Consider the following 25,623-nt stretch of genomic DNA (forward strand, 5'->3'; position numbering starts at 1 on the left):
GAGTATTACTGAACATAGATTGAAAGGAGATAAGAATACCCACTCCAAGTTGGATCTACAATCAAGTCCAATCAGAAACAACGGCTGAAAATAATCTGGCCTTGAAATCCGTAAAGTCATATGGACTTATTTATGGACAATTGGTTTTAATGTTATAGCGCCCTCTGGGCTTCTTCAATTGTCCATATCTCTATCTATCTATCTATCTATCTATCTATCTATCTATCTGAGACGTGCGGTGGGGTGAGGCAGAGCCTTTCCCGTTATACTAACATTTTCGCCAGAGTTTTGACTGAATATCTTCGTTGTATTATTGTAATCATTTTTATAGCTAAAACTCTGTAGTAAAAAGTCTATGGCAGGTGAGGCAGTGGTTCAAAATTATGTAAAATAACAGCGTAAAAAGGTGCACATAAAAAGTGAAAACAAATGCTATAGGCTCATAGCACTAAAGTAGGGGGAAAAAGAGCATGTGGTAGGTACATACATGATTAAAGCTCCTCTCACTTTTCAATATAACAAGGCATTTGCCAGTTAAATATGGTATAATATGAGTCTTTCAAGACCACTAATCATAAAAAGAGTTGCTTTATAAAATATGTTCTTATGTAAGTCACAAATCTAAAATGTATTAAAGAAAATATGAAAACAAGGTGAGTGGGTGTTTAAGGTTGGGGTATTTTTTTTTTATAACATTCAAGCAAGATTCTGTAACAGAGAGACACCAGAGAAAAACAGATTTGGCAGAAAAGAAAAAAAGTCTGCACTATCCCCAACTGCAGACATAAAACAAACCTAAATTAAATTTCTCCCCCTGCTTACGTCAATAATATCAGAACTGCATGCTGCAAATTAAACTTTATCTTTAAAGGCTTGCTAACAGTTCTTATTCAATCAAGTGCCTGTTATTTTATTACCAAGTAATGGCATAATAGAGTAGGCCTCTATTTTCTGGGGGTATACACTGTAACAATCAGATCATGTTTGTTACTTTCCATAGGCTGAGTTCTTTAGCCTAAGGGTAAATTAAAGGGGCCTGCTAGTCATAGGGGTCAATCCAATTAGATGTGAGTTGGACCAAGCGAGTCATTCTCATGGTCAAAATCGTGCTGCGATTAACATTTGCTATCAAATTTACATTGCTTTTCTAGATGAAATTTGTGTTTTTTTGTGAGCAGGTGAAAAGGTAGAGAAAATCTTTGTTTTAAGGTAAAGATGTCGAGACAGTGCAGAACCTCTGGTACACCTCTCCTAATGAATAATCATGGACTTGGTGGGGTTTAAATACCATAATTTGGCCAATAAAAGGCACACCAGTTCTCAGGTGAATTTCCCTAAAAAGATCAATTATGGGTAAATCTATTTCTCCTAGTCCGTAGAGGATGCTGGGGACTCCGTAAGGACCATGGGGTATAGACGGGCTCCGCAGGAGATAGGGCACCTAAAAAGAACTTTGACTATGGGTGTGCACTGGCTCCTCCCTCTATGCCCCTCCTCCAGACCTCAGTTAGAGAACTGTGCCCAGAGGAGATGGACAATACAAGGCAGGATTTAGCAATCCAAGGGCAAGATTCATACCAGGCCACACCAATCATACCATGTAACCTGGAACATACATAACCAGTTAACAGTATGAACAAACTACAGTAACGGTCCAAGACCGATGTCAACTGTAACATAACCCTTATGTAAGCAACAACTATATACAAGTCTTGCAGAGTTTCCGCACTGGGACGGGCGCCCAGCATCCTCTACGGACTAGGAGAAATAGATTTACCGGTAGGTTTAAAATCTTATTTTCTCTTACGTCCTAGAGGATGCTGGGGACTCCGTAAGGACCATAGGGTTTATGCCAAAGCATCCAATCGGGCGGGAGAGTGCGTATGACTCTGTAGCACCGACTGAGCAAACGCTAGGTCCTCATCAGCCAGGGTATCAAACTTGTAGAATTTAGCAAAAGTGTTTGACCCCGACCAAGTCGCCGCTCGGCAAAGTTGTAATGCCGAGACGTCTCGGGCAGCCGCCCAAGAAGAGCCCACCTTACTAGTGGAATGGGCCTTAACCGAATTTGGTACCGGCAATCCAGCCGTAGAGTGAGCCTGCTGAATCGTATTACAGATCCAGCAAGCAATAGTCTGCTTCGAAGCAGGAGCGCCAATCTTATTGGCCGCATACAGGACAAACAGAGCCTCTGTTTTCCTAATTCTAGCCGTCCTGGCTACATAAATTTTTAAGGCCCTGACTACGTCCAGGGATCTAGAATCCTCCAGATCACTTGTAGCCACAGGCACCACAATAGGTTGATTCATATGGAACGAAGAAACCACTTTAGGCAAAAATTGCGGACGTGTCCTCAATTCAGCTCGATCCACATGAAAAATCAAGTAGGGGCTCTTGTGTGACAAAGCCGCCAATTCTGACACTCGCCTTGCTGATGCTAAGGCCAACAACATGACCACCTTCCAGGTAAGAAATTTCAACTCAACCTTGTTAAGCGGTTCAAACCAGTGTGATTTTAGGAACTGCAACACCACGTTCAGGTCCCATGGTGCCACTGGAGGCACAAAAGGGGGCTGGATGTGCAGCACTCCCTTTACAAACGTCTGAACTTCTGGAAGAGAAGCCAATTCCTTCTGAAAGAAAATCGAGAGGGCCGAAATCTGTACCTTAACAGAGCCTAATTTCAGGCCCATATCCACTCCTGTATGTAGGAAGTGGAGAAGACGACCCAGATGAAAATCTTCCGTAGGTGCATTCTTGGTCTCACACCAAAACACATACTTTCGCCAGATACGGTGATAATGTTTTATCGTCACCTCCTTCCTAGCCTTTATTAACGTAGGGATGACCTCTTCCGGAATCCCCTTTTTCGCTAAGATTCGGCGTTCAACCGCCATGCCGTCAAACGTAACCGCGGTAAGTCTTGAAATACACAGGGCCACTGCTGCAACAGGTCTTCCCTCAGAGGAAGAGGCCAGGGATCTCCTGTGAGCATCTCTTATAGATCCGAGTACCAGGCCCTTCGAGGCCAGTCTGGGACAACGAGTATCGCTCGTACTCTTCTTCGTCTTATGATCCTCAACACTTTTGTGATGAGAGGAAGAGGAGGAAACACGTAGACCGATTTGAACACCCACGGTGTTACCAGAGCGTCCACTGCTATTGCCTGAGGGTCCCGAGACCTGGCGCAGTACCTCTTAAGTTTTTTGTTGAGGCGTGACGCCATCATGTCTATTTGAGGAGTTCCCCAAAGACGTGTCACGTCTGCAAAGACTTCTTGATGAAGTCCCCACTCTCCTGGATGGAGATCGTGTCTGCTGAGGAAGTCTGCTTCCCAGTTGTCCACTCCCGGAATGAAGACAGCTGACAGAGCGCTTACGTGATTTTCCGCCCAGCGAAGGATCCTTGTGGCTTCCGCCATCGCGACTCTGCTTTTTGTCCCGCCTTGGCGGTTCACATGAGCCACTGCTGTGACATTGTCTGATTGAATCAGAACCGGTATGTTTCGAAGAAAATTCTCCGCTTGTCGAAGGCCGTTGTAAATGGCCCTGAGTTCCAACACATTGATGTGTAGACAGGACTCCTGGTCTGACCAAAGACCCTGAAAATGTTTTCCCTGTGTGACCGCTCCCCATCCTCGGAGGCTCGCGTCCGTGGTAACCAGGATCCAATCCTGAATTCCGAACCTACGACCCTCCAGGAGGTGAGCACTTTGCAACCACCACAGGAGGGACACTCTGGTCCCTGGGGCAGAGTTATTTTCCGATGTAAGTGCAGATGGGACCCGGACCACTTGTCCAGAAGGTCCCATTGAAAAGTCCTTGCATGGAACCTGCCGAAGGGAATGGCCTCGTAGGCCACCACCATTTTCCACAGAACTCGAGTGCATTGGTGAACTGACACCCTTTTCGGTTTTAGCAGGTCTCTGACCATGTTCTGTATGTCTTGGGCTTACTCTATTGGGAGGAAGACCTTCATTTGTTCCATATCCAGTATCATACCTAGGAACGGTAGTCGAGTTGTCGGAATCAACTGTGACTTCGGTAGATTTAGAATCCAACCGTGTTGCTGGAGCACTCTCGACGAGAGCGCCACACTGTTCAGCAATTTCTCCCTTGATCTCGCTTTTATCAGGAGATCGTCCAAGTATGGGATAATTGTGACTCCATGCTTGCGCAGGACCACCATCATTTCCGCCATTATCTTGGTGAAAATCCTCGGGGCCGTGGAGAGTCCAAACGGCAACGTCTGAAATCGGTAATGACAATCCTGTACAGCGAATCTCAGGTATTCCTGATGGGAGGCATATATGGGGACATGAAGGTACGCCTCCTTTATGTCCAGAGACACCATAAACTCCCCCTCCTCCATGTTGGCTATTATCGCTCTGAGAGATTCCATTTTGAATTTGAATCTTCTTATGTACAGGTTTAGGGATTTCAGATTCAAAATAGGTCTGACCGAACCATCCGGTTTCGGGACCACAAATAGGGTTGAATAGTAACCTCTTCCCTGCTGGTACAGGGGAACCTTGATTATCACTTGCTGTATACACAGCGTTTGAATTGCAGCTAACACTACATCCCTTTCCGATGTGGAAGCTGGTAGGGCCGATTTCAAAAATCGGCGCGGGGGCACCTCCTCGAATTCCAATTTGTAACCCTGGGAAACTATTTCAAACACCCAGGGATTCAGGTCCGAACTGACCCAGGCCTGATTGAAAAGTCGAAGACGTGCCCCCACCGGTGCGGACTCCCTCAGGGGAGCCCCAGCGTCATGCTGTGGGTTTTGGAGCAGCCGGGGAGGACTTTGGTTCCTGGGCACCTGCCGAAGCAGGTGCTCTCTTGCCTCTGCCCTTACCTCTGGCAAGGAAAGAGGATCCAGACCTCTTTTGGACTTGTGCGACCGAAAGGACTGCATCTGATAGGGTGTTACTTTCTTTTGCTGTTGGGGAATATACGGTAAAAAATTTGATTTACCCGCTGTGGCTGTGGAAACCAGGTCCGTCAGCCCATCCCCAAACAATACATCACCCTTGTAGGGTAGTACTTCCATATGTTTCTTGGAATCCGCATCACCCGTCCATTGGCGAGTCCATAAGGATCTTCTCGCTGAGACAGACATGGCATTGGCCCTAGAAGCTAGCAATCCAATGTCCCTTTGAGCATCCCTCATAAATAAGACTGCGTCTTTAATATGGGCTAGAGTTAGGAATATAGTATCCTTATCCATATTATCAAATTGATCTGTCAGCTCATCTGTCCAAGCTGCAATTGCGCTACACACCCATACCGACGCAATTGTCGGTCTTAGCACAGCACCCGTATGAGAATAAATACACTTTAAGGTAGTTTCTTGCCTGCGATCTGCAGGGTCCTTAAGGGCTGCTGTGTAAGGAGACGGTAGCGACACTTTCTTGGACAAGCGCGTCAGGGCTTTGTCCACAGTGGGGGGTGATTCCCAAATCTCCCTGTCCTGCTTAGGGAAAGGGTATGCCATATAAATTCTTTTGGGGATCTGCGGTCTCTTATCCGGAGTCTCCCAAGCTTTTCCAAAGAATTCATTTAATTCATGAGATGTGGGAAAATAAGATTTTACTCACCGGTAAATCTATTTCTCGTAGTCCGTAGTGGATGCTGGGAACTCCGTAAGGACCATGGGGAATAGACAGGCTCCGCAGGAGACTGGGCACTCTAAAAGAAAGATTAGGTACTATCTGGTGTGCACTGGCTCCTCCCACTATGACCCTCCTCCAGACCTCAGTTAGGATACTGTGCCCGGAAGAGCTGACACAATAAGGAAGGATTTTGAATCCCGGGTAAGACTCATACCAGCCACACCAATCACACCGTATAACTCGTGATAGGAACCCCGGTTAACAGTATGATAACAAAAAGAGCCTCTGAACAGATGGCTCGCAATAACAACCCAATTTGTGTAACAATAACTATTTACAAGTTTTGCAGACAATCCGCACTTGGGATGGGCGCCCAGCATCCACTACGGACTACGAGAAATAGATTTACCTGTGAGTAAAATCTTATTTTCTCTGACGTCCTAGTGGATGCTGGGAACTCCGTAAGGACCATGGGGATTATACCAAAGCTCCCAAACGGGCGGGAGAGTGCGGATGACTCTGCAGCACCGAATGAGAGAACTCAAGGTCCTCCTCAGCCAGGGTATCAATTTTGTAGAATTTAGCAAACGTGTTTGCCCCTGACCAAGTTGCAGCTCGGCAAAATTGTAAAGCCGAGACCCCTCGGGCAGCCGCCCAAGATGAGCCCACTTTCCTCGTGGAATGGGCTTTTACTGATTTAGGATGCGGCAATCCAGCCGCAGAATGCTCCAGCTGAATTGTGCTACAAATTCAGCGAGCAATAGTCTGCTTAGAAGCAGGAGCACCTATTTTGTTGGGTGTCTACAGGATAAAAAGCGAGTCAGTTTTCCTGACTCCAGCCGTCCTGGAAATATAATTTTTTAAGGCCCTGACTACGTCCAGTAACTTGGAATCTTCCAAGTCCCTAGTAGCCGCAGGCACTACAATAGGTTGGTTCAAGTGAAAAGCTGATACCACCTTAGGGAGAAACTGGGGACGAGTACTCAATTCTGCCCTATCCATATGGAAAATCAGATAAGGGCTTTTATATGACAAAGCCGCCAATTCTGACACACGCCTGGCCGAAGCCAAGGCCAACAACATGACCACTTTCCACGTGAGATATTTCAAATCCACAGTTTTAAGTGGCTCAAACCAATGTGATTTTAAGAAACTCAACACCACGTTGAGATCCCAAGGTGCCACAGGAGGCACAAAAGGGGGCTGAATATGTAGCACTCCCTTTACAAATGTCTGAACTCCAGGCAGTGAAGCCAGTTCTTTCTGGAAGAAAATCGACAGAGCCGAAATCTGGACCTTAATGGAACCCAATTTTAGGCCCATAGTCACCCCTGACTGTAGGAAGTGCAGAAAACGACCCAGCTGAAATTCCTCTGTTGGGGCCTTCCTGGCCTCTCACGACGCAACATATTTTCGCCAAATACGGTGATAATGGTTTGCGGTTACTTCTTTCCTGGCTTTTATCAGCGTAGGAATGACTTCTTCCGGAATGCCCTTTTCCTTTAGGATCCGGAATTCAACCGCCATGCCGTCAAACGCAGCCACGGTAAGTCTTGGAAAAGACAGGGACCCTGCTGTAGCAGATCCTGTCTGAGCGGTAGAGGCCATGGGTCCTCTGATATCATTTCTTGAAGTTCTGGGTACCAAGCTCTTCTTGGCCCATCCGGAACCACGAGTATCGTTCTTACTCCTCGTTTTCTTATTATTCTCAGTACCTTTGGTTTGAGAGGCAGAGGAGGGAATACATAAACCGACTGGTACACCCACGGTGTCACTAGAGCGTCCACAGCTATTGCCTGAGGGTCCCTTGACCTGGCGCAATATCTAGTTTTTTGTTTAGGCGGGACGCCATCATGTCCACCTGTGGCCTTTCCCAACGGTTTACCAACAGTTGGAAGACTTCTGGATGAAGTCCTCACTCTCCCGGGTGTAGGTCGTGTCTGCTGAGGAAGTCTGCTTCCCAGTTGTCCACTCCCGGAATGAACACTGCTGACAGTGCTAAGACGTGATTTTCCGCCCATCGGAGAATCCTTGTGGCTTCTGCCATCGCCATCTTGCTTCTTGTGCCGCCCTGTCAGTTTACATGGGCGACTGCCGTGATGTTGTCTGATTGGATCAGTACCGGCTGGTTTTGAAGCAGAGGCCTTGCCAGACTTAGGGCATTGTAAATGGCCCTCAGCTCCAGAATATTTATGTGTAGGGACGACTCCTGACTTGACCAAAGTCCTTGGAAATTTCTTCCCTGTGTGACTGCCCCCCAGCCTCGAAGGCTGGCATCCGTGGTTACCAGGACCCAGTCCTGTATGCCGAATCTGCGGCCCTCTTGAAGATGAGCACTCTGCAGCCACCACAGTAGAGATACCCTGGTCCTTGGAGACAGGGTTATCAGCCGATGCATCTGAAGATGCGATCCCGACCACTTGTCCAAGAGGTCCCACTGAAAGGTTCTTGCATGGAACCTGCCAAATGGAATTTTGCTTCGTAAGAAGCTACCATTTTTCCCAGGACTCGTGTGCAGTGATGCACCGATACCTGTTTTGGTTTCAGGAGGTCTCTGACTAGAGATGACAGCTCCTTGGCTTTCTCCTGCGGGAGAAATACTTTTTTCTGTTCTGTGTCCAGAACCATCCCCAGGAACAGTAGTGAATCCATCCGTGCTGTTGTAGCACTTCCCGAGATAGTGCTACTCCGACCAACAACTGCTCCTTGGACCTCGCCTTTATAAGGAGATCGTCCAAGTACGGGATAATTAAAACTCCCTTTTTTCGAAGGAGTATCATCATTTCTGCCATTACCTTGGTAAAGACCCTCGGTGCCGTGGACAGTCCAAACGGCAGTGTTTGGAATTGGTAATGGCAATCCTGTACCACAAATCTGAGGTACTCCTGGTGAGGATGGTAAATGGGGACATGTAGGTAAGCATCCTTGATGTCCAGGGATACCATGTAATCCCCCTCCTCCAGGCTTGCAATAACCGCCCTGAGCGATTCCATCTTGAACTTGAATTTTTTTATGTATGTGTTCAAGGATTTCAAATTTAAAATGGGTCTCACCGAACCGTCCGGTTTCGGTACCACAAACAGTGTGGAATAGTAACCCCGTCCTTGTTGAAGTAGGGGCACCTTGACTATCACCTGCTGGGAATACAGCTTGTGAATTGCCTCTAGCACAGCCTCCCTGCCTGAGGGAGTTGTCGGCAAGGCAGATTTGAGGAAACGGCAAGGGGGAGACGAATCGAATTCCAGCTTGTACCCCTGAGATACTACTTGAAGGATCCAGGGATCCACCTGTGAGCGAGCCCACTGATCGCTGAAATTTTTGAGGCGGCCCCCCACCGTACCTGGCTACGCCTGTGGAGCCCCCGCGTCATGCGGTGGACTCAGAGGAAGCGGGGGAAGAATTTTGATTCTGGGAACTGGCTGACTGGTGCAGCTTTTTCCCTCTTCCCTCGTCTCTGTGCAGAAAGGAAGCGCCTTTGACCCGCTTGCTTTTCTGAAGCCGAAAGGACTGTACCTGATAATACAGTGCTTTCTTAGGCTGTGAGGAAACCTGAGGTAAAAAATTTTCTTCCCAGCTGTTGCTGTGGATACGAGGTCCCAGAGACCATCCCCAAACAATTCCTCACCCTTATAAGGCTCTATGTGCCTTTTAAAGTCAGCATCACCTGTCCAGTGTCGGGTCTCTAATACCCTCCTGACAGAATGGACATTGCATTAATTCTGGATGCCAGCCGGCAAAATATCCCTCTGTGCATCCCTCATATATAAGACGACGTCTTATGTTCGCAAAATAGTATCCCTGTTTGACAGGGTTACAGACCACGCTGCAGCAGCACTATCTGCAGGTCTCAGTCTAGTACCTGAGTGTGTAAATACAGACTTCAGGATAGCCTCCTGCTTTTTATCAGCAGGTACCTTCAAAGTGGCCGTATCCTAAGACGGCAGTGCCACCTTTTTTGACAAACGTGTGAGCGCCTTATCCACCCTAGGGGATATCTCCCAGCGTAACTTATCCTCTGGCGGGAAAGGGTACGCCATCAGTAACTTTTTAGAAATTACCAGTTTCTTATCGGGGGAACCCACGCTTTTTCACACTTCATTCACTCATTTGATGGGGGAACAAAACACTGCCTGCTTTTTCTCCCCAAACATAAAACCCTTTTTTAGTGGTACTTGGGTTAATGTCAGAAATGTGTAACACATTTTTAATTGCCGGGATCATGTAACGGATGTTCCTAGTGGATTGTGTATATGTCTCAACCTCGTCGACACTGGAGTCAGACTCCGTGTCGACATCTGTGTCTGCCATCTGAGGGAGCAGGCGTTTTTGAGCCCCTGATAGCCTTTGAGACGCCTGGGCAGGCGCGGGCTGAGAAGCCGGCTGTCCCATAGCTGTTACGTCATCCAGCCTTTTATGTAAGGAGTTGACACTGTCGGTTTATACCTTCCACCTATCCATCCACTCTGGTGTCGGCCCCACAGGGGGCGACATCACATTTATCGGCATCTGCTCTGCCATCACATAAGCCTCCTCATCAAACGTGTCGACACAGCCGTACCGACACACCACACACACACACAGGGAATGCTCTGACTGAGGACAGGACCCCACACAGCCCTTTGGGGAGACAGAGAGAGAGTATGCCAGCACACACCAGAGCGCTATATAATTTTGGGATTAACACTATATTGAGTGAATTTTTCCCAATAGCTGCTTGTATATACAATATTGCGCCTAAATTTTGTGCCCCCCCCCCCCCCTTCTCTTTTTAACCCTTTGAGCCTGAAAACTACAGGGGAGAGCCTGGGGAGCTGTCTTCCAGCTGCACTGTGAAGAGAAAATGGCGCCAGTGTGCTGAGGGAGAAGCCCCGCCTCTTTTTCAACTGACTTTCTCCCGCTTTTTCTGGAATACTGGCAGGGGTAATTTTACATCTATATAGCCTCTAGGACTATATATGATGTAGATTTGCCAGCCAAGGTGTCATATATTGCCCTCAGGGCGCCCCCCCCAGCGCCCTGCACCCTCAGTGACCGGAGTGTGAAGTGTGCATGAGGAGCAATGGCGCACAGCTGCAGTGCTGTGCGCTACCTTGGTGAAGACCGAAGTCTTCTGCCGCCGATTTTCCGGACCTCTTCTTGCTTCTGGCTCTGTAAGGGGGACGGCGGCGCGGCTCCGGGAATGAACACCAAGGCCAGTTCCATGCGGTTGATCCCTCTGGAGCTAATGGTGTCCAGTAGCCTAAGAAGCCCAAGCTAGCTGCAAGCAGGTAGGTTCGCTTCTTCTCCCCTTAGTCCCTCGATGCAGTGAGCCTGTTGCCAGCAGGTCTCACTGTAAAATAAAAAACCTAAAATAAACTTTCTTTCTAGGAGCTCAGGAGAGCCCCTAGTGTGCATCCAGCTCGGCCGGGCACATAAATCTAACTGAGGTCTGGAGGAGGGTCATAGTAGGAGGAGCCAGTGCACACCAGATAGTACCTAATCTTTCTTTTAGAGTGCCCAGTCTCCTGCGGAGCCCGTCTATTCCCCATGGTCCTTACGGAGTTCCCAGCATCCACTAGGACGTCAGAGAAAGTTAATAATCTGTTTCTTTTCCTTAAACATGTGTACAGTTGTGTCGGGGACAGAGGGCTCATCCACAATATGCAACACATCCCTTATTGCCACAATCATACACTGAATGGTTTTAGTTACCCTAGGGTGCAATTTTACTTCGTCATAGTCGACACTGGAATCAGAATCCGTGTCGGTAGTAGTGTCTTGTGTTAAGGGACGCTTTTGAGACCCCGACGGGCCCTGTGAGTCGGTCCAATCTGAGGATTGACCCCCTGATGTCCCCCCTAAATCAGCCTTATCAAGCCTTTTATGTAAAGATGCCACACTTGCATTCAACATATGCCACATATCCATCCAATCTGGAGTCGGCACAACCGACGGGGACACACCACTCATTTGCTCCACCTCCTCCTTGGAAAAGCCTTCCGCTTCAGACATGTCGACACCACGTACCGACACCCCACACACACAGGGATTAACCTATAAGGGGACAAAACCCCAACCAGGCCCTTAGGAGAGACAGAGAGAGAGTATGCCAGCACACACCCAGCGCTTAATAACACTGGAAAAAATAAGATTTTACTCACCGGTAAATCTATTTCTCGTAGTCCGTAGTGGATGCTGGGAACTCCGTAAGGACCATGGGGAATAGACGGGCTCCGCAGGAGACTGGGCACTCTAAAAGAAAGATTAGGTACTATCTGGTGTGCACTGGCTCCTCCCACTATGACCCTCCTCCAGACCTCAGTTAGGATACTGTGCCCGGAAGAGCTGACACAATAAGGAAGGATTTTGAATCCCGGGTAAGACTCATACCAGCCACACCAATCACACCGTATAACTCGTGATACTACACCCAGTTAACAGTATGAAATATAACTGAGCCTCTCAACAGATGGCTCAACAATAACCCTTAGTTAGGCAATAACTACATACAAGTATTGCAGACAATCCGCACTTGGGATGGGCGCCCAGCATCCACTACGGACTACGAGAAATAGATTTACCTGTGAGTAAAATCTTATTTTCTCTGACGTCCTAGTGGATGCTGGGAACTCCGTAAGGACTATGGGGATTATACCAAAGCTCCCAAACGGGCGGGAGAGTGCGGATGACTCTGCAGCACCGAATGAGAGAACTCAAGGTCCTCCTCAGCCAGGGTATCAATTTTGTAGAATTTAGCAAACGTGTTTGCCCCTGACCAAGTTGCAGCTCGGCAAAATTGTAAAGCCGAGACCCCTCGGGCAGCCGCCCAAGATGAGCCCACTTTCCTCGTGGAATGGGCTTTTACTGATTTAGGATGCGTCAATCCAGCCGCAGAATGCTCCAGCTGAATTGTGCTACAAATTCAGCGAGCAATAGTCTGCTTAGAAGCAGGAGCACCTATTTTGTTGGGTGCCTACAGGATAAAAAGCGAGTCAGTTTTCCTGACTCCAGCCGTCCTGGAAATATAAATTTTTAAGGCCCTGACTACGTCCAGTAACTTGGAATCTTCCAAGTCCCTAGTAGCCGCAGGCACTACAATAGGTTGGTTCAAGTGAAAAGCTGATACCACCTTAGGGAGAAACTGGGGACGAGTCCTCAATTCTGCCCTATCCATATGGAAAATCAGATAAGGGCTTTTACATGACAAAGCCGCCAATTCTGACACACGCCTGGCCGAAGCCAAGGCCAATAACATGACCACTTTCCACGTGAGATATTTCAAATCCACAGTTTTAAGTGGCTCAAACCAATGTGATTTTAAGAAACTCAACACCACGTTGAGATCCCAAGGTGCCACAGGAGGCACAAAAGGGGGCTGAATATGTAGCACTCCCTTTACAAATGTCTGAACTCCAGGCAGTGAAGCCAGTTCTTTCTGGAAGAAAATCGACAGAGCCGAAATCTGGACCTTAATGGAACCCAATTTTAGGCCCATAGTCACTCCTGACTGTAGGAAGTGCAGAAAACGACCCAGCTGAAATTCCTCTGTCTTCCTGGCCTCACACCACGCAACATATTTTGGCCAAATACGGTGATAATGGTTTGCGGTTACTTCTTTCCTGGCTTTTATCAGCGTAGGAATGACTTCTTCCGGAATGCCCTTTTCCTTTAGGATCCGGAATTCAACCGCCATGCCGTCAAACGCAGCCACAGTAAGTCTTGGAACAGACAGGGCCCCTGCTGTAGCAGATCCTGTCTGAGCGGTAGAGGCCATGGGTCCTCTGATATCATTTCTTGAAGTTCTGGGTACCAAGCTCTTCTTGGCCCATCCGGAACCACGAGTATTGTTCTTACTCCTCGTTTTCTTATTATTCTCAGTACCTTTGGTATGAGAGGCAGAGGAGGGAATACATAAACCGACTGGTACACCCACGGTGTCACTAGAGCGTCCACAGCTATTGCCTGAGGGTCCCTTGACCTGGCGCAATATCTAGTTTTTTGTTTAGGCGGGACGCCATCATGTCCACCTGTGGCCTTTCCCAACGGTTTACCAACAGTTGGAAGACTTCTGGATGAAGTCCCCACTCTCCCGGGTGTAGGTCGTGTCTGCTGAGGAAGTCTGCTTCCCAGTTGTCCACTCCCGGAATGAACACTGCTGACAGTGCTAAGACGTGATTTTCCGCCCATCGGAGAATCCTTGTGGCTTCTGCCATCACCATCCTGCTTCTTGTGCCGCCCTGTCGGTTTACATGGGCGACTGCCGTGATGTTGTCTGATTGGATCAGTACCGGCTGGTTTTGAAGCAGAGGCCTTGCCAGACTTAGGGCATTGTAAATGGCCCTCAGTTCCAGAATATTTATGTGTAGGGACGACTCCTGACTTGACCAAAGTCCTTGGAAATTTCTTCCCTGTGTGACTGCCCCCCAGCCTCGAAGGCTGGCATCCGTGGTTACCAGGACCCAGTCCTGTATGCCGAATCTGCGGCCCTCTTGAAGATGAGCACTCTTCAGCCACCACAGTAGAGATACCCTGGTCCTTGGAGACAGGGTTATCAGCCGATGCATCTGAAGATGCGATCCCGACCACTTGTCCAAGAGGTCCCACTGAAAGGTTCTTGCATGAAACCTGCAGAATGGAATTTTGCTTCGTAAGAAGTTACCATTTTCCCCAGGTCTCGTGTGCAGTGATGCACCGATACCTGTTTTGGTTTCAGGAGGTCTCTGACTAGAGATGACAGCTCCTTGGCTTTCTCCTGCGGGAGAAACACTTTTTTCTGTTCTGTGTCCAGAACCATCCCCAGGAACAGTAGGCGTGTGGTAGGAACCAGCTGTGACTTTGGAATGTATAGAATCCATCCGTGCTGTTGTAGCACTTCCCGAGATAGTGCTACTCCGACCAACAACTGCTCCTTGGACCTCGCCTTTATAAGGAGATCGTCCAAGTACCGGATAATTAAAACTACCTTTTTTCGAAGGAGTATCATAATTTCTGCCATTACCTTGGTAAAGACCCTCGGTGCCGTGGACAGTCCAAACGGCAGTGTTTGGAATTGGTAATGGCAATCCTGTACCACAAATCTGAGGTACTCCTGGTGAGGATGGTAAATGGGGACATGTAGGTAAGCATCCTTGATGTCCAGGGATACCATGTAATCCCCCTCCTCCAGGCTTGCAATAACCGCCCTGAGCGATTCCATCTTGAACTTGAATTTTTTTATGTATGTGTTCAAGAATTTCAAATTTAAAATGGGTCTCACCGAACCGTCCGGTTTCGGTACCACAAACAGTGTGGAATAGTAACCCCGTCCTTGTTGAAGTAGGGGCACCTTGACTATCACCTGCTGGGAATACAGCTTGTGAATTGCCTCTAGCACAGCCTCCCTGCCTGAGGGAGTTGAAGGCAAGGCAGATTTGAGGAAACGGCGGGGGGGAGACGCCTCGAATTCCAGCTTGTACCCCTGAGATACTACTTGCAAGATCCAGGGATCCACCTGTGAGCGAGCCCACTGATCGCTGAAATTTTTGGACATTGCATTAATTCTGGATGCCAGCCGGCAAAATATCCCTCTGTGCATCCCTCATATATAAGACGACGTCTTATGTTCGCAAAATAGTATCCGTTTGACAGGGTTACAGACCACGCTGCAGCAGCACTATCTGCAGGTCTCAGTCTAGTACCTGAGTGTGTAAATACAGACTTCAGGATAGCCTCCTGCTTTTTATCAGCAGGTACCTTCAAAGTGGCCGTATCCTAAGACGGCAGTGCCACCTTTTTTGACAAACGTGCGAGCGCCTTATCCACCCTAGGGGATATCTCCCAGCGTAACTTATCCTCTGGCGGGAAAGGGTACGCCATCAGTAACTTTTTAGAAATTACCAGTTTCTTATCGGGGGAACCCACGCTTTTTCACACTTCATTCACTCATTTGATGGGGGAACAAAACACTGCCTGCTTTTTCTCCCCAAACATAAAACCCTTTTTTAGTGGTACTTGGGTTAATGTCAGAAATGTGTAACACATTTTTTATTGCCGGGATCATGTAACGGATGTTCCTAGTGGATTGTGTATATGTCTCAACCTCGTCGACACTGGAGTCAGACTCCGTGTCGACATCTGTGTCTGCCATCTGAGGGAGCGGGCGTTTTTGAGCCCCTGATGGCCTTTGAGACGCCTGGGCAGGCGCGGGCTGAGAAGCCGACTGTCCCATAGCTGGAGTTGACACTGTCGGTTTATACCTTCCACCTATCCATCCACTCTGGTGTCGGCCCCACAGGGGGCGACATCACATTTATCGGCATCTGCTCTGCCATCACATAAGCCTCCTCATCAAACGTGTCGACACAGCCGTACCGACACACCGCACACACACACACACACACACACACACACACACACACACAGGGAATGCTCTGACTGAGGACAGGACCCCACACAGCCCTTTGGGGAGACAGAGAGAGAGTATGCCAGCACACACCAGAGCGCTATATAATTTTGGGATTAACACTATATTGAGTGAATTTTTCCCAATAGCTGCTTGTATATACAATATTGCGCCTAAATTTTGTGCCCCCCCCCCCCTTCTCTTTTTAACCCTTTGAGCCTGAAAACTACAGGGGAGAGCCTGGGGAGCTGTCTTCCAGCTGCACTGTGAAGAGAAAATGGCGCCAGTGTGCTGAGGAAGAAGCCCCGCCCCTTTTTCAACTGACTTTCTCCCGCTTTTTCTGGAATACTGGCAGGGGTAATTATACATCTATATAGCCTCTAGGACTATATATGATGTAGATTTGCCAGCCAAGGTGTCATATATTGCCCTCAGGGCGCCCCCCCCAGCGCCCTGCACCCTCAGTGACCGGAGTGTGAAGTGTGCATGAGGAGCAATGGCGCACAGCTGCAGTGCTGTGCGCTACCTTGGTGAAGACCGAAGTCTTCTGCCGCCGATTTTCCGGACCTCTTCTTGCTTCTGGCTCTGTAAGGGGGACGGCGGCGCGGCTCCAGGAACGAACACCAAGGCCAGTTCCATGCGGTCGATCCCTCTGGAGCTAATGGTGTCCAGTAGCCTAAGAAGCCCAAGCTAGCTGCAAGCAGGTAGGTTCGCTTCTTCTCCCCTTAGTCCCTCGATGCAGTGAGCCTGTTGCCAGCAGGTCTCACTGTAAAATAAAAAACCTAAAATAAACTTTCTTTCTAGGAGCTCAGGAGAGCCCCTAGTGTGCATCCAGCTCGGCCGGGCACAGAAATCTAACTGAGGTCTGGAGGAGGGTCATAGTGGGAGGAGCCAGTGCACACCAGATAGTACCTAATCTTTCTTTTAGAGTGCCCAGTCTCCTGCGGAGCCCGTCTATTCCCCATGGTCCTTACGGAGTTCCCAGCATCCACTAGGACGTCAGAGAAATATGACCAGATAGCGCTTTTATATATATATAAAATGACCAGATTCCCACTCACTGCGCTCAAAATGCCCCCCTCCTCTTTTTTCCAGCCTGAATGTTCAGCAGGGGAGAGACCAGGGAGCCAGCGTTTTCCTCATGCAGCTTCTGTGGAGAAAATGGCGCTGGTTAGTGCTGGGGATCAAGCTCCGCCCACCCGACGGCGGGCTTCGGTCCCGGTGATTTTTTTTATAGAAAATGGCGGGGGATCGTAGAATTACTGCCCAGCAGCCTAATCTACATTGTCAGTGCCCAAATGTGAGGTTTATTGCTTCCCAGGGCGCCCCCCCCCTGCGCCCTGCACCCTTCAGTGCTGCTCTGTGTGTGTGAATGGGAGCAATGGCGCGCAGCTTACCGCTGCATGCCTTACCTCATGAAGATCTGATGTCTTCTGCCGCCTATGATGTCTTCTGCCTTCTCATACTCACCCGGCTTCTATCTTCGGCATCTGTGAGGAGGACGGCGGCGCGGCTCTGGGACGAACCCCAGGTGAGACCTGTGTTCCGACTCCCTCTGGAGCTAATGGTGTCCAGTAGCCTTAGAAACAGAGCCCAACTTGACAAGCCAGCTCTGCTTCTCTCTCCTCGGTCCCACGTTGCAGGGAGCCTGTTGCCAACAGGACTCCCTGAAAATAAAAAACCTAACAAAATTCTTTTTCCACAGAAAACTCTGGAGAGCTCTCTGCAGTGCACCCATTCTCCTCTGGGCACAAGATCTAACTGAGGTCTGGAGGAGGGGCATAGAGGGAGGAGCCAGTGCACACCCATAGTCAAAGTTCTTTTTAGGTGCCCTATCTCCTGCGGAGCCCGTCTATACCCCATGGTCCTTACGGAGTCCCCAGCATCCTCTAGGACGAAAGAGAAAAATAATTAAAAATATTTTTCCTATACCCCAAATTGCTGGAAAGACCTCATTTAATGAAAAACGTTTGCTTACTGTCATTTTTACACCATCAATAAAAAGGGCAAAAATTATTTGACACTTTTGAAAACCTACAGTGTTTCCTTATGACCACAGACACCATTCTACAGTATACGGTCCTGCTATGTCAGTTGTCACTTTTTTTGTGTATGGTTTCCCCACTAGCATTTTATGGCAGATAAGAACCAATTGGCCCATCTAGCCTGCCCCTTTTTTAACCATACTGTTACCTCAAATACTATTTGATCTTTATTTCTATGTAAGGATATCCTTATGTCTATCCCATGCATGTGTAAATTGCTCTACTGTCTTTCCTCAAGTTTCCCCTGAACCCACTTCCCTCCAATTTCAGTGCATGCCGTTATGTTGTATTACTTCTCTTCCTTTGAAAAATGTTTCCCTCCTGTACCTTGTTAAAACCCTTGGTATATTTGAAAGTTTCTATCATGTCCCCTCTTTCCCTTCTCTACTCCAAACTATACATGTTAAGATCTTTTAGTCTTTCCCGGTAAGTGTTGTGATATAGGCCAAGCACCATTTTAGTTGCCCATCTTTGTACAGTCTCTAATATACTAATATTCTTCGGAATATATGGACTCAAGAATTGAATATCGTATTCTAGATGAGGCCGTACCAATGACATATACAATGGCATTATTACTTCTTTCTGCTGCCAATTCCTCTCCCTATGCAACCATCTGACTTACCTTCCTCATTACTTTATTACATAACTTACCTGCCTTTAAGTCACCTGAAATAGTGGGTCCTCAGTAGTTACCAATAGGGATGTGGTTATGTGACCGGCGGTCAGGAGACTGACGGTCACATAACCTCCCCCTACATCCCACCCCCTCACAATCCCGACGGTCGGCATGCTGGCCAACAGGGACTATTCCCACTCGTGGGTGTCCACGACACCCATCGAGTAGGAACAGAACCGGCCACCGAGACCGCAAGAGGCTTGCAGCACTCGCCACCCCCCGTCGGGATTCTGCTGCCGGGAGCCCAGCATCGTTATGCTGACCAGCAGTCTCCTGACCGCTGGTCACGCATACTACACCCTTTCCAATATAGTGCCATTAATATATATAATGGGTGCAGTGTGTGCGGTGCACAGTGGACCCCAGTTTCCAGGGGGGAATGCACCCATTTTTAAATACTCCACTCTCCAGAGTACCCACCATTCTCCCACTGGCAGCAGCGTCACTCAACAAATCTCCAGTAAATGGCACGTCACCCGTTTTTTTCTGAGATTTGGTGTTTTAAGACCCAAGTTCATGATTTTGCATATTTGGGCAATTTACTGTAATTGCCACTCTTTTGACCATTTTTCTAGTCTTCCTAGATCATCAATCACTTGTTTTACTCCTCCTGGTATGTCTAACCTGTTGCATACCTTTGTGCCATCTGCAAAAAGGCATACTTTCCCTTCAATACCATTTGCAATGTCACCAATATATTAAAAAGCACTGGTCCAAGTACAGATCCCTTGGGTACTCCACTGGTAACATTTCCCTCATGTGAATGCACTCCATTTACTACAACTCTCTGTTTTCTATCCTGCAACCAAGATTGTATCCATTCAACCATCTTGAATATATATAAATATCCAATCCCATGCTTCCAAGTTTATTTTACAGTTTGCGATGTGGGACAGTGTTAAATGCTTTAATAAAATCTAGATAAGCTATTTCTATGCCCCCCTTTATCTATTACTTTGGTCACCCAGACAAAAAAAGTCAAAAATATTTGTTTGAAATGATCTCCCCCTGTAAATCCATGCTGTTTGGGATCCTGTAAATTGTTGGAATTGAGATAATCTACAACTCTTTATTTTAAGAAGGTTTACATAGTTACATAGTCAGTGAGGTTAAAAAGAGGCAAAATTCCCATCGGGTACAACCTGTTTCCATCAATTTCTCTACTACTGATGTAAGGCTCACTGGTCGGTAGTTGCTTGCCTTTTCCTTGCTTCCACTTTTGTGCAGTGGGACTACGTTCACTCTTTTCCAGTCCACTGGAATTACTTCTGTAGCTAGTGACTGGTTAAATAATTCTGTTAATGGTGCTAACAGCACTTTTAGGATCCTTGGATGTATCCTTTCTGGCCCAATTGATTTATCTACTTTCAGTTCTGAAAGTACTGTTAGGACTGTCTCGTCTGTAAATGTACTTGTTTCTACATAATTTTTCTGAATATGCCTACAACTTAACTGTGGCCCCTTCCCCTCTCTTTCAATAGTAATTATGGAGCAAAAATAATTAAGATGATCTCGCTCAACAAGACTCCCGCACTATGTCTTTAGTCTTATTATTTTGCCTTTTGTTTTTCTCGTTTTGCTTATATACAAAAAAAAAAAAAGCTGCCCCCTTTACCCCTTCACTGATTGGGGCATATTCTCTTCAGCATGTTCCTTTGCACATCTAATTACCTTCGTAGTCTCTTTCTGTCTAACAAGATACACCTCTTTGTCTTCATTATTTTGCATCTGCTTATTTTTCCTAAAGGCCATCTTTTTTGCTTTCAAAATATTTGCTACTTCTTTTGCAAGCCGCGCTGGCTTCCTTTTCCTTGTTTTTTTCCTAACTCTTTTAATACAAAGGTCCTGCACTCCTTCCAAGTTCCTTCACTCTGCCAGAGAATCGCTTACACATTTTCCCATCCCTACAAAAATCAGCCTTCCTAAAATATAACATTGTTGTTTTGCATGGGATGAGTCGCTCTGTCTTTAATCTGAACCATACTGCTTGATGATCACTGGATCCCAGGTTTTCACTCACTTTTACGTCAGATATTCGGGTCTCATTTGTAAGTATTAAGTATGTAAGTATTAAGTATGCTTCTTTCCGAGTGAGCTCACTATTTGTAGAAAAGTCGTGCAACCTTACTACAACTACCACAAATGGGCATCTCTAATTGGAGGTCACGTTTATCTGGTGCATGCATGCGTGTCATATATGAGAGTTTCATGAAACTCGCTTTCACAAACTTGCACCTAATTGGATTGATTCCAAAATGTTCAAGTAGTCACTGCAGGGTGACTTAGAGTAAGGTTATCACCACGCCGTTCACAGCCAAGCAATAATTAGATGTCATATGTATAGAGTAATTGGTTTAATCAGTGATTTTGGTAAGATGGTGAAAATTTATTATGGAACAAGGAGAGTAAGAGCGGCACTGATTTCCATTAAAAGTAACTTCTAGGTGGATGCAGAACACAGAGCAACAAAGGGAACAGTTATATAAACAGATATTATTAATAGATATGAAACCTAATATTGTTTTTAAAACTCAAACAGGTTAAAACGTTAACCCTTGAGGACAATTACCTCATTTAACCCAAGATACTTACACTAAATTATCTGTAAATATTTCCCCTCGACTTCCCATAAAGCCTGGAAGCCTGCTAGCATGTTTAATTAAATCCTTCTATTCAAAGCCTATTTGCTCCAAAACATCTTTTAATATGTTAGGATCTAGCTTTCCATATTCTGACTAATATAGTTATTAGCTGACAGCAATGTGGATGCAGCAATTACCATGCTACATGCACCCTGGGCTGGGAATATTTCATGCAAATCACAAGCACTGTTGCTACTGATTTGCCCTTTTCCAATTATTTGATCAATGGGCCATAATAATAGTGGATAAGCTGTCGGCTCAATACTAAATGAAATGGATGAATAAGAGATAAGAATGTGAAGACTATAAATTGGCAGAGACACAGGCAGCGTTAAAAATAAAATAAAAGGGTTTGATACATAAAGCTGGAGGAAATGATTAGCATTACAAGTGATAGAACAATTTGCTTTAATGACAGAAAGGATGTAAGTTCAGGATGGTGCTTGGGGGAACCTAAATTTGTTTTATATTTTATATCTATTGCATTAGTGGCAACTAAACATTATTACACTTACAGTATTGTAGTCAAATGAAAGTGTAGGCCTATTGTCGATGCATTTGTATGAAACCAACTTGTATCAATAATTTAAATCCATGATGCAAATTAATTATGTAACCCAGATATGGTGTACCTTTAGTGCAGTCAACTTCAATGCTTGGGCTGATGTTAACGCAAAATGTGTTTTTCTAATACTCAGAAGAAGCCTAAACTTTAACATAACTTGTAGGTTTAGAGAACAATTTCACTGCAATCCACACCCAAAAAGATGATGCAACTATATACAGTAAAATAGTTTTAAACACTTAAAGTCACAGATGAAGTACAACGGAACTAGGCATGGGGAAAGGGCTGCTACTTTGTAGCACTTTGGATACAGATTCAGACTCGGTTGCACACATATGTGCAAATGTCGCCCATCAAACTGGTCAGTGAAATCCAGCCAAGTAGTTTTGTTGCTTCCAGTTGTTTTATTTAATCCAATCAGACACACATTTTGAGCAAAAAAGATACTTGGAATGGCTGAGTTATAGCGTACGCAGAGGGGCTGTTTGGAGCAACTAAGGCCAGAGTGTATGAGTACACATCTGCATCACAGCTTACCACATGATATAATGTAACAACACTTACCGAACTATGATCCTGCAAGGACAGCTGCAGATGCCAGAGTGCTACTGTACGTTTGATGTACAGATGGAGTCACGCTAGTTGTGGCTCCGTCTGTGCCTAGGCGTGCCTAGTACTCGGGCGTCTCCATCCCTGGCAGGGCACGTGCCCCCTTAACAGAGACGCGCCACAATCACTAGAATGGGAGAGCGTCTCCGTCAGGGTGGGCACGCGCGCCCAGATGGAGACGCTTTCCTATTCTATGAATAGGAGAGCGTCTCTGTGCACTCGCAGCGTGACTAGGCGGACGGAGCGCCTAGTCACGCCGGGAGTGCACATCTGCCATGGAGCCGCCTCAGATGAGCGCGGCTCCATATGTAAATACTATGGCGTTTTATTGTTCTGTGCGATGATGGCAATGTATTACACACCTCCCAATGTACAAATAAACCACATCCGATAAACATTCTTCTGATTTAAGTAATTTCTTACCAAAGTACTCTTCAGATGGAGGGTTCTCCATGTCGTATAACATCTTCTTGGTCAGTCGTTCCAGTTCATCCTCAGGCCTTAGAGCAGGGGCCCCTGCACTGTAGGTTGCCTACAAATAAAGAAAATCAAAATATTGTTGTTTTTTTTGTGGGCTAAGAATTCATTATTTAAGGAGCGAGATCCAATAAAGGGCAGACATATCAATCAGGATCGGATATCTACTATAATATGAGCATGGGAATGGAAAATTTTGTGTAGGCAAACTGAAAACACAATGTAAAAGACAAAATGTACTAGAATAGCCTAGTATGCTGGATTTAGGAGAAAAGGAAGACATTACGAAGTTTTAAGCCATGCCAGTACACAGCAAAATGTAAGGAGAAGAATACAATAATGAGCGATGTGCCTCTAAGGTGTGTAAAGCACCACATATAATTTACATATTACATATATTGTTTGAATGAGTACACAGAACACCATTTTCCAAGATCAGGTTCAATATTTATTCAACGGATTTTGAACCCGGATAAAGAAAATAGTTTTTTGCTTGTAAAGCACAACAAAAAGATGTTTTACTGTAATATCTTCTAACAAGTACTTTAATTTCAGTTTAGACGCACACTAATTACAACTTGTTTCAGATATGGAGCAGATTAGGCACATTTTTTTTTACCTGGTCTGAAAATTAGGCTCTCTCATTTAAGCAAAAAAGAGAGTTTACTTTATAAGGCTCACTGATTTAATGGTAGAGGTAAGGGGATCCACGTGTGGCCCATGTCACGCATTATAAATTGTGTATAAAGCAATGACTCAAAGGATGGACATGTACAGGGCATTAACTCCGTAGTCTATCCTTCTGTATTATTTAATTCTACATAGAAAGTGTTATGCAATTATGTGTGATTATTCCAAAATAATCAGACACAACAAAAACAAATCACGTTTATGTCTGTTTTATTGATATCTCAGACTTAACACCGTGGATATTAAGGCAATTAAAACAGCATCTCTTGCGTTCCACGCAGAACAAAACCCCAGCTTTCATTCCGCTGCTTGTGCCTTTAGCAGATTGTAAGAAATACTTTCTTTCTTTGTAATGAGATTCACAGAAAACATTGTAAGCGAGGCAAAAAGAACACAATGTTCAGAGCTGCCAGTCATAGTTAAATAATTAGTTACTATTACGTGAAACTGCTCATGATGCTCTACGAAAGGAAGAATTGCTCTCATTATACAAGCAGCACAAATTATTAATTTGTACAATGCCAACATCCAAAACGACTGCTTATAATCCATAACATCACACAGCTGACGAGCAATAGAGGAAAAACACAAATAAAAAAAGAAATTACCCTCTTCTTTACCCAACATGATACAAATATATGGAAGGGAAACAAGGACATGTGCATGAAAATCAGCATCCACAGTGTAATACTCTCACCCCCAAAATCCATGGTCCCACATCTGTCCCTTCCCATCCAGTTGGAGAAAGGCAGCATGGCTTTTTGACTATCATTTTCAAATAAAATAATACTTAGGTGGTTATAGGGTTAGACTCAAATTCACAATTCAAAATTAAAAATTGACATTTCTAAGCAACATATGTAACTATGGAAACAAGGGGTGGCCTGAGGGAGGTACTAGTCCTTAAGAAATACATATATAATGGCATGAACAGTGTTTCTGCATTTTAAACCACAGTATCAAATTTCACTGTTTAGCTTCCATCTCCACTGCTGCTTGTCTAATCAGAATGCATATCCCATTTATGCCTGACACTGAGTTCTAGTGAACTTGTCCAACTTCACTAAGGAGTTTGCTGGATTAATGGGTACCGTATACTATGCATCTGTTTCCAATCTGCTTATTTATTGCGAGGGGTATTTAGAGCTGCTCATTGCGAATAGCCACATAATGCTTTCGAAGAACCCTGATTGTTTCAAATGCATAGTTTTATTTCATATCTATTTGTGAGAGCAATTTATATTAAAACCTTTTATCCTTGTTATAGGTGTCTGAACTACTGGTCTCTTTTTGTTTTGTAACATGCATCATCACTACTTATGATTATAATGATGCAAAATGGATAGAAACAGAATTTGATGGCATATAAGAATCACTTGGCCCATCTATTCTGCCCCTTTTTTAACCATATTGTTACCTCAAACCCTGGTGCAGATGTATTAAGCCAGGAGAAGTGATAAGTGGAAGGTGATGACGCACTAGCCAATCATTACGGATTTGAAAAATGACAGGAGCTGACTAGCTGGCGCATTATAACCTTCCACTTATCACTTCTCCAGGTTTAATACATCTGCCCAAGTATTTGATTCTTTTTTCTTTGTAAGGATATCCTTATGTCTATCCCATGAATGTTTAAACTACTATCCTAGCCTCTATCACCTCTGCTGGGAGGCTACTGAACTTGTCCACTACCCTTTCTGTGAAGTAATTTTTCCTCAAGATTCCTCTTGACCTTCAGTTTCCCCTCCCTCCAGTTTCAGTGTATGTCTTCAAGTTCTATTACTTCTCTTCCTTTGAAAACAGTCTCCCCTCCCGTACCTTGTTAAAACCCTTGATATATTTGAAAGTGTCTATAATATCCCCCCTTTTCCTTCTCTGATCCAAACTATACATGTTAAGATATTTTAGTCTTTCCAGCTAAGTTTTGTGATGTGGGACA

General features: G+C 45.8%; 1 protein-coding gene across 6 annotated transcripts in view; it reads right to left on the reverse strand.

Annotated features, from left to right (window-relative positions):
• LPP (LIM domain containing preferred translocation partner in lipoma) overlaps positions 1-25,623 on the reverse strand; it is an 870,847-nt gene that overhangs the window by 211,281 nt on the left and 633,943 nt on the right. For all 6 annotated transcript variants that reach the window (XM_063916491.1, XM_063916490.1, XM_063916488.1 and 3 more), the window contains one exon: positions 22,941-23,049. In XM_063916491.1, the coding sequence (XP_063772561.1) occupies positions 22,941-23,049 (109 nt within the window). The remainder of the gene's footprint in view (positions 1-22,940; positions 23,050-25,623) is intronic.

Source organism: Pseudophryne corroboree, chromosome 4, assembly GCF_028390025.1.
Source record: "Pseudophryne corroboree isolate aPseCor3 chromosome 4, aPseCor3.hap2, whole genome shotgun sequence".
NCBI classification, from domain to species: Eukaryota; Metazoa; Chordata; class Amphibia; order Anura; family Myobatrachidae; genus Pseudophryne; species Pseudophryne corroboree.